General features: G+C 49.4%; 1 protein-coding gene across 1 annotated transcript; it reads right to left on the bottom strand.

The window, feature by feature from the left end:
• Positions 1 to 471: 471 nt before the first annotated feature.
• ECI1 (enoyl-CoA delta isomerase 1) lies at positions 472 to 9,747 on the bottom strand. The gene is made up of 7 exons (XM_074965650.1): positions 9,598 to 9,747; positions 9,369 to 9,473; positions 7,727 to 7,854; positions 6,960 to 7,106; positions 4,655 to 4,776; positions 3,991 to 4,169; positions 472 to 1,030 (listed from the first exon to the last, which is right to left on the bottom strand). Exons 1-7 carry the CDS (start codon positions 9,641 to 9,643, stop codon positions 864 to 866), a joined length of 894 nt encoding a protein of 297 aa, XP_074821751.1. The 5' UTR covers positions 9,644 to 9,747; the 3' UTR covers positions 472 to 863.

Genomic DNA, 9,747 nt, shown 5'->3' with positions numbered 1-9,747 from the left:
TTTCAGGAAAATGATTGGTTAAGGTATAGCTAAGCAGAACTCAAGTTTTACAATATAGTCTGCAGTCAATCAGGAAGTGGGGTGGGGAAATGGGAACAGGGAATGGGGGTGGGGAAATTGGAATCATGTTTGGCTAAGGACAGGAATGGGAACAAGGACACAGGTTTAAGGCTCTGTGGTGTCAGAGCTGGGAAGGGGGACACTAAGGAAGGAAACTGGAATCATGCTTGCTGGAAGTTCACCTCAATAAACATTGAATTGTTTGCACCTTTGGACTTTGGGTATTGTTGCTCTCTGTTCATGCGAGAAAGACCAGGGAAGTAAGTGGGTGAAGGAATAAGCCCCCTAACACCACCTGGCTGTTACAGTCACACTCCCCAGCCTGGAGGAGCTGTAACGTTTAGTTAGTGCCCAGTATGGACAGACACAGCCCATGTGGAAAATAAAGTGTCCCTCTCTCAATTGTCCTCCTTTCAAGACATTTTATTGACAATTCACATTTTTAACATTCACGCTTTTTGGAAGGCAAATATCTGAGCTCCAGGAGACCCCAGCCATGCCAGCGGATGATATTTCACAGTAGCAACGGGCTGACCACTCATTTATTTATTTGGATCATCCAATCAAACATTTCCTGCAGACCCTTCAGGAAGAAGGCATCAGTATAAGGCACCATAAGACAGGTCACTAGCGTGAAAGGGCTAGAAACAGGAGGCTAAGGTGACAGCCAGGATAAATCGGATCGATTACACAGAAAAATATTTCATTTTAAAAATCTAAGGCTATTGCAGAGTGTTCACAGGTTGGCATATGGCTCTTCAGTCTTCCACGCCAGCGACTCCATGTCGGGACAGGACGCTTCCTCAGCCTCTCCTCTGCTTTAGCATCTCCATGTACATCTGGAGAGACTTTTGAATGGAGTCTTTCGTGATGAAGCTGACAAAGTTCTGAATGTCAGATTCACGGTGGGCGAGCAGACGGTCCACAGTCGGCTTCCTCATCATGGACTTGGTGATCTGACGGGCATGGTCTGTGGAGTAGAGAGAGAGAGCATGTTGGCCGAGCAGGGTCAGTGTACATTACAGCCAGAGGTCCACCTGTCAGTAGTAGGACCACGGGGTGTAATTACCTTCCTGAGGAAAAGAATACTGGGTCCTAACACACTCTTGATTCTAACAGGGAATGACAGAGCAAGAACCAAGAGCTGGAAGCTGAAGCCAGACAAAGGCAAATTGGAAACAAGGCACAAATTTTTTAACAATGAGGGTGATTAACCACCACAGCAACCTCCCAAGGAAAGTGGTGGATTCTCCATCTCTTGGTGTCCCTGAAGCCAGACTGGACTCCTTTCTGGAAGATGCTTCTGTCAAACACCTGTGATGGACTCAGTGCAGGGATAACCAGGTGAACTTCTCTGGCCCGTGCTGTACAGGAGATCAGACTAGAAGATTACAGTGGTCCCTTCTGGCCTTAAAAATCAATGCCCTTTGTCAACACTGTTTGACACAAGTGATACCACCATGAACAAACGTTAACTGCCCCATCCCCTGGGGCATGTCCTCTGATTCAGCTCCCAGAACAGCACAATAAAGCCAGTTTCCCAGCTGGTGACATTCAGCATTGCTCCATGGACTTCAGGGAATCTGCACCAGTTTACATCAGCTGTGTGAGGACACGGCCCTGAGTTCCAAACACAGAGAATGTAATTATGTATTAAGGAAGTCCATCCCCACCACACTATGGACACTCTCCATACACCTCACTTCCAGGACAGCTTTGGTCTTGCATTAGCCACTGCTGCACTCACTGTGAGAGCCTTGGCTGGCAGGTGCTATTATGAACATAAGTCGTTTCAGTCACAGAAACTCTCCCGAAGCCTATCCCAGAGCACAGACATTCTCCACGACACGACCAGCCACATCCCCATCAGGAGAGATCCTCAGGAGCACGGCCAAGGAGCCCTCCAGTGGGGAATCTCTGGCTCAGGCACACAGCAAAGGGAAGAGTAAGCTCTCAAGTGAGGAACAGATCAACCAAAGTTAGAGAGCACACAATGCTTGTCTGCCACCAGTTGCATAAACCAAACTGCAGCAGGGTCCGGATGGCAGCCCACCACCTCTGTTTCCAAAGCTGTCCAGCCCTCCCCTGCTCTGCTTCATACCTTTCCTCTAAGACCCTACATGCTTTTAAAGCTTTCCTCAGAGCAATTATTCTTCCAGCCTTTCCTCTCCACTGAACCCACTCCTATTTGTATGGAGCTCTTGTAAAAAGCGATGTGCAGAAGTGAACCTGGCTCTGAAAAGCAGAGCAGTCACCAGAGCAGAATTTACTTGCTTGTGCTGTTTGGTTAGGAATATCCAACACATTTGCCTTTCCTGCACCAGTGTCCAATTGCTATAATGCACATTGATTAAGAGACTGTAATGAAATAAGTGTTCTCATGAGGGTCTGATTGCTCAGTTAAAGTCAGTAAATGCAAGTTAGCTCTGCCAGCAGCATTATACAGAGCAAGCACTGTCATTCTAGCATGGTCTGCCTTTCGTTTTACTGGTGCAACACAAGAGAGTGCATTAGTGCAACACGCATTTCATTTTCCAGGTATTTGTGCAAGAACAAATCTGGGAAAGAAACAGATCAGCTGCCCACACATATACTGGAGGCTCCTCTGAGTGATAACCCACCACGGCCCCTGTGTAGCACATACTCTAGTACACATGAATTTCAAGGATCAGTACTGGGTCAGGGCCCTAGTGTGGGGATTGCAAGATCTGCACTGGAGCCTCCAGGAAGCCAGACAAGAAGGGACTGGTGACTTGCTCCCCTCTGGAATAAGGGGCCAGGGACTGATGGGCATCCCGACATCCTCCCATCCTGAGAGTGCAGGGCCCAAGAGATGCTTGGGGACCTGCTCCCAAGCCAAGGATGTGTGGGAGCATCCTGGGCACCTGCCTGTCAGTCCCAGATTACAAAGGTTCTAGAAGGCAAAGGAATTGGGAATGGAATGTGAGATCCAACGATACATAAGAGCTGGGTGTAATGTGTCAGGGGAGAGGGGCTGGGAAGGCCCAGACTTGGTTTTGGTCTCTCAGTCCATTCCCCGAGTAGCAGGCACATGCAGAGCGCATCTCCTGTCGGCTGGGCAGCTTCTGTTTCAAATGCTCAGATCTGTGTTAAATCCCACCCAACGGCTTTCAGGCATAGGACAGCACTTGCCCCTCACACTGGCTCGTTGCATGCTGAGCTGAAAATTGCCACCATTCATACACGAGCCAAGTCATACAGCGAGCTTCGAATTTCTTCCCCCTCCATGCACTGTCCTAGCCCAGCAGTGGCTCACTGGCCTTACGGCAGCGTCAGCTCTGTGAAACCGTGTCTGAACCCCACGCTAGCCAGGTGGAACTGGCTGGCCTGCCATCCATGGCATCTCAACCCCAGTATGCTCATTGCACTGCCTTTATTCCTGATCTCATGGGAGCCAATAGCAGCTTTACAACTCATTTCAGTGGGAGCTGTCTCTGGTCATGAACTTGATAACTTCTCCAAAGATAGCCAAGGGGCCCCTTGAGCTCACTAGAAACAAACCATGCCAGGCTGTTTGGCACTGGATTCTCCCATAGGTGCTTACAAGCTGGACTGTTCTAGTTGGTTCCAGAGGCTGCACTGAACTGTTATAGTCCAATTGCCTGGGTCTCTCTGCAGTTCACCTTCCCTCTGGGACCTTGCCAGCCCAGGGTTTCTCAGAGGTTTGCTAGAGGATCTGGTCCAATACTATTCTGCCTCCTTTTTAATCAATCTAGGATAAATATTGCTGACATTACCACATGCAGATGAACTAGGGACTGTTAAGCCTCGCTCTCCGATTGCGTCTCATTCCCCTCCATCACTCTCACTGTGCTACGCCAGGTGACCAGCACACTCTGGCCACGAGCTCACTGCTCTTTGACAGGAGCAGAGAACGGCAGCAGCATCCCGCAGCCGGAAGTCTCTTACCTGGAATAGCTAACCACTGTGACATCACAGCAGCAGCCGTGCTCTGTATATTCTCCTCTGGTACTAACTGATCTACAAGGCCTATTTTATGGGCCTCAGGCGGGGAGTACAAGAGCCCCAGCTCGAGGGAACGCTCTGTAGCTCGGTTTCCAATAGTGTTCACCATTGTATCCTTAAACCTAGGAGAGAGGAGAGGAAACGCTCAGGCAGGGGAAGCACAGAACAACCAGCAAGTGTAAAGAGAAGCAGTGAGACAGCAAAACAAAGAGCTGATGTTAAGTAACCACCCTGTCCTCCTTCCAATCCCTCTTTAGAACTCACCTCTGCTGGGACACCTTCAAACCACTCAGCAATGGTCAGGCAAGCATGCTGGCTGCTTTGCAGACTGACTGGTATCATCTGTGTTGCCTTGCGGTCCCCCTGCCTGCAGCCACCCATTCTCTTGTCTTATACTTTCATTGTAAGCTCTAAAGGGCAGGGACTGTCTCTCTGTTATGTGTATGTACAGCACCCAGCGCAATGGGGCTGGGACTGTATGTGGTACCCCCATACAAATAAACTCTGTCCTGTCAGAGACTCTGGTGTCTCTGAATACACATTTCATAGCAGCACTGCTCCCGTCCTCCCACATAAATACACTTGTCTGATTACAGTGTAACCTTACCAGAAAGGTGCAACAATACCCAGCTGCGTTTCGTTCAGTCCAATGCTGTACTTTGGGTTCTCTGCCATGATTCTGTAGTCACAACTCATGGCCATCAGACAGCCCCCTGCCGGGCTGGACCCCTGGCACAGGAAGGAAGAGACTGGGTCTAGCTAAATCTCCACAACATGCTTCTAGTTCTAAAATACTCCATCTCCTCTCACCATAACAGCATCATCTATGGCATGCAGGACGTGCTCAGAACAGCACTGGGGATAAGGCTTTAAAGTCATGTCCCTATAAATCTGCGAAGGGACATGGTCAGAGTAAAAAAAGGCATTAAAACAATTCCTGCCCTATATTATTAATTGTTTTACATTTTAAAATTCTATTTTAACCCCCCCCCCCCAGCTATTTATGCTGTTAACTGTTCGAACTTTCCCAGCCTGGGAAATGAACTAGTCAATTTCACCTCTATTCCTCATCAGTGTCATTGCCAGGTTCTCCAGCTCTAGCAGGAGGCTGCCTTGTTTGGGTTGCAAACTCCGCAGTGGAGTAGGGTTTTGCTGAGGGTTTTTTTTTTTTTTTTTAACAACCAAAAATATTTTTCCTAGGGGAATTTATATTTAAAAACTCCAAGGAAACATTGCCATTGGCCTTGCGCTTTGGGAAACCTACACTTGAGACTGTACGTGACCCGATGGTGTCACTTTTAAAAAGTCCTAGCTGCCTCCCTTCCTCATACATTCAGCCTCAGAGAGAAATTCAAGAGCACTTGCTAGTCGCAGAGATATGGCCAATGCCAGCAGTTATTTTGTGGAAAAATAAAAGCGAGTGACCAATCAATACACAGAAATCACCAGATGGGCCAGTGTAACCCAAGAAACAATAACCAATTACTGCATATTAACTTATGCCAGAAGACATCTGAAGTGCCCTTGCTGTGGATTTAACAGCAGAGTGCAATCACCTCTTCCTTCCACAACGCCTGCCCTTGGATTTCATTCCCTCAAACTCTCAAGGTAACACGTTAACTAATAAAGCACAAATGTTAGCTAGAATCATTTACTCAATTCATCAAGTAGGAACTAGGAAGTTGTGCATGTGACACAAGCACATTTCAAGAAGGTAACCTACATCCCTTTGTAACACAGGAATAGCTTCTCCCCTCCTGCAGAGAAACCCTAGCAAGGAGCCAGAGAGGCCAGGAAACAAATCTGAGCTCATTTGGTGGAGTTTCTGAGCAACCGTCTCCTCCAGTGGGAGGGCTTTGGGGGAGCTGAGGGGGGTGGAGGGAAGCTGGAAAGGAGGGAGAACCCAGGATCTAAGGAGCTGTCATCTTGTCGGGCTTGCCCCTCAGCACTGCTCTGCTAGCTTCTCCCTCGCCTGGCAACATGGCTTCTTCAGGTGTGACACCACCTCTGACCATGTCCCCCAGTGGCTAGGCAGCAGTAGCCACAGAGCGGCTCCCCCTAATGCTAGTCCAAGCAGCATGAATTCCAAACCAGATTGCCACTTGCAAGTGTGGGCTGTATCGGGGACAATAAAGCAAAAAGTAGCAAGAATGGTGCTCCATCCTCTCCCATCCCTACAGTCCTTGGACTCATGGACTCCAAGAAAGGAGGGTCTCAGGATGGGGGAGAAAATCATGATAACGCCACAAGTAGCCACCTTTTCCACCGTGCCCTCCCCAGCTAGCCATCAAGCCCTCCCGCACACACAGCATCTGGGATAAAGCCGCTCTGAGACACGGCTTCTTGGGGCTGGGCGCACTCTTTGCTATGTCTGTGCAGCAGAAACAAAGAATTCGATCAGAGCCAGCACCCTGCAGGAGATTCTGTTGTGACCTGTCACTTTAAGAGGCTGCTAAGGCGGCTAGCGAGCTGTAATCATGCGAGGCACTGTGGAGCTCGGGCTTCCTGTGCCGTGCTGAGCAAGTCCCACTTCAACCAGAGGGACCGGGAGGTGCTCAGCACCTCCCAGGTGCAACGTATGGCTGGCAGTGCATTATGGAAGCTGTCCACCCACTGCAATACACAAAACCATCTTGGAGCAACTGACAGTGTAAATCTCTCTCATTCATGCCTATATCTGAGAATCAGGAACAGAACCAACCTCCAACAGTAGGGACCCTGCATATTTCTGTGTGGAGGTGCATGTGAAACATACACATGTATATTTTGCACACACAGTCCCTGTATACATTCTAGTGTTCGTACATAAAGCCTTCTTCCTTTCCTGTCCCTGCCCCCACAGTACCAATATAGCAAGGCAAGTGACTGACAATTGAGAGCCTCCTATGAAGTCAGGTATAAAGATGACTTGCATTGATAGCCGCTATTGTCACCATGTTGGATTGGTACAGCCTGAGCCACATCTCCTGAACGGCTTTCCAGAACTCTGCATAGTGCTCTGCGCTCTTCCCGTACATCTCCATAATATCCAGGCCAGCTGAGAAGATTTTGGGGGCACCCTAAAATAATGTAAGAAAAACATCAAATATATAGTGACTGACCTTTCAACTTGTTAGCAACATGGTCTGGTAGAACCTGACCTGATCACATGTGTACAAAACTGTGCAAACAAATGTCTTTAATATTTTGCAAATTTCCTTAGAGTTATATTAAACGGATAACTCAAGGGATCTTACCAGCAAGAAAAATAACAAAGATACATACAAATAAAGGGGAAATTCATTTCTTTGCAATAATTATTTTTAGTTAGCAAAGCTTGTGGTTAATTTCAAATCTGATGCCAGAAAATGCCAGGTGAATTTAAAAAAGAGAGAGGACAGAGTACTTCCCTCCCAAATCAGCCCGTTTTGTAGCCCACTTTATTTTCTTCCATCCTTGAAGGCCCCTGTAGCAATGACCTCCCTCAGGCAGAGATGGCTCAATGCAACAGCCTTCAGAGCCTACCAATGCCATGCTTTGATATCGCCTGAACTGGTTGCTAGAGAGCAATATGGCTACGCATGAAGCAAAGGAACAAACCAGGGTCCGGCACTCACACCCTGCACATAACAACACCTGGCACTACTGGCCAGCTGAAACCGGCCCTGTAAAGAGTATCTTCATTTCACTGTAAACATACTGACGTCAGGATGACCCCTCTGCAGCCTCGGTCATTCTCCAGTTTCTCCAGGCTTATTAGAAACTCTGTTAGAAAGTCCAAGCTCAGGCTGTTCACAGGAAGGTTCTCCATCTTCATCACAGCTACCCCTGCACCACAGAAAATAAGAGGAATTAGAACCCACTGGAGATGACCATAGCAATGTCTGCCAGGCCACTAATTACCACACTCCAGATCTCTAAACGTTCCCAAGACCAGACTAGATCAGGCCTGGATGCTAGCGTAGGAATTTTCCTCCAGGTCAGATTGGCAGAGACCCTGGGGGTTTTTTGCCTTCCTCTGCACAACGGGGGACAGGTCACTTACAGGTTTAAACTAGTGGTGAATTCCCTGTAACTTAAAGTCTTTAAATGATGATTTAAGGACTGCAGTAACTTTGCCGGAAGTTAGGGGTATATTCAGGAGAGGCTGGGTGAGGTTCTGTGGCCTGCAATGTGCAGGAGGTCAGACTAGATGATCACAACGATCCCTTCTGACCTTAAAGTCTACGGGTAACTGGCCATGCCACTTTACATAACTAAATTGCTGGATTTTCTCCACCCGCATCATGCCTGTTAGGGTATCTGGCATCTCTCTAGCTCCTCCCATGCAAAGATCCGTGCACTCCACTAATATCATTTTAGCTTCCCAACACCCTGTGAAACATTGTTTCCTGCCTGCAGATGGGAGGCGGAGGCACAGAAAGATATAAAGCCACAATCACAGTGTGGCAGAACCCAGTTCTCCTGACTGCCCATCTTGTGGAAGAACCCCTTGAAATGCAGCTCTACATGAATTACACTAACGAGAAATAGGGTGTTCCAAGCTCTAGCAGCTACCATCAAAAGGAGTAAGCAGTGTGTCCCATTGTATTCAAGAGGGCTAACACAGATTGGACAGGAGCCGCAGTGGAGAGGCTACATTTTTCTTGTAAATATTGTTCCCTTGGTCGTGGTCGTGTTCCACTGACAGGCATCCAAATGGGACTGGCAGTGCTCACATAGGGAACTGACAGGCACTGTGTACTTTAAATATAGATTATTTGAGGTGTGCTTGTGAAGATCAGCATGGCAAACTGCTGTAGGGCTGAAGGCCTATTCCTTCATCCAAATGCGTGTACGTGCAGAAGCTCATAGGCCTAAGTCACTGCAAGAGACAAGTCACATGCATGTTAAAACAATCACAGCAGCTTTCCGGATCCATTACCAAGTGTCAGCACTTTGTACCGCAGGCATCATGCATAGCACTGTTAGAGAGAGCCTAGTGCACTGTACACGTACACACACAGAGCCTAGAGCACCGTACCTGTAAAAGAACCCACCCCGGCCTGCCGTACACATACACCCCCCCACCCCCAGTGCACTGTACAAACACACACCCCCCTCGACAGGCTGTACACATACATACACGTACAGCACACTATACATACACATACAGACAGCACGCTATACGTGTACGTACACGCACACAGCCTAGTGCACTGTACACACACTGGCAGGCTGTACATGTACACACACACAGCACCCAGCACGCTGTACACACACACACCGGCAGGCTGTACATGTACACCCCCACCAGCGCACTGTAGACACACACACACACACACACAGAGGCCGCCCCTCACCGGCGCTGCTGTCCAGCTCCACCGCCACCCGGCCGTGGCCGATCGCTCTGCGCGGGGCGGCCCCCGGCTCCCGGCCTCCGGCTCCGCACAGCCCCGGACGCGGCCCTGCAAGACACGCACGAGTCAGCGGCGGGGCCCGGCCGGGCGCGGAGGGCCGGGACCGGGACCAGCGCACGCCGGGAACGGCCCCAGTTAGCTCCCCACGCGCGGGACCGGGGCCGGGACGCACCTGAGCGAAGCAGCCGCCGGACAAAGGTCAACCCCACCGCCGCCATCTTCCGCCTGCCGGCCCGCTACACCGCCGCCTAGCGAACTGACGCGCCCAGAGACGCTGACTGACACCCAGATGCTGACATACACCCAGACGCTGACTGACACC

This window comes from Natator depressus, chromosome 10 (assembly GCF_965152275.1).
Source record: "Natator depressus isolate rNatDep1 chromosome 10, rNatDep2.hap1, whole genome shotgun sequence".
In the NCBI taxonomy this organism is placed as follows: Eukaryota; Metazoa; Chordata; order Testudines; family Cheloniidae; genus Natator; species Natator depressus.
This window is presented reverse-complemented; position numbering and strand designations above follow the sequence as displayed.

Excerpts from the sequence above, each read along its gene's own strand:
- ECI1 (XM_074965650.1), bottom strand. The coding sequence starts at position 9,643 with ATGGCGGCGGTGGGGTTGACCTTTGTCCGGCGGCTGCTTCGCTCAG. Across the intron at positions 9,474-9,597 it reads CCGGCGGCTGCTTCGCTCAG|GGCCGCGTCCGGGGCTGTGC; the intron begins GTGCGTCCCGGC and ends CGTGTCTTGCAG. Across the intron at positions 1,031-3,990 it reads ACAGTGGTTAGCTATTCCAG|ACCATGCCCGTCAGATCACC; the intron begins GTAAGAGACTTC and ends TCTACTCCACAG.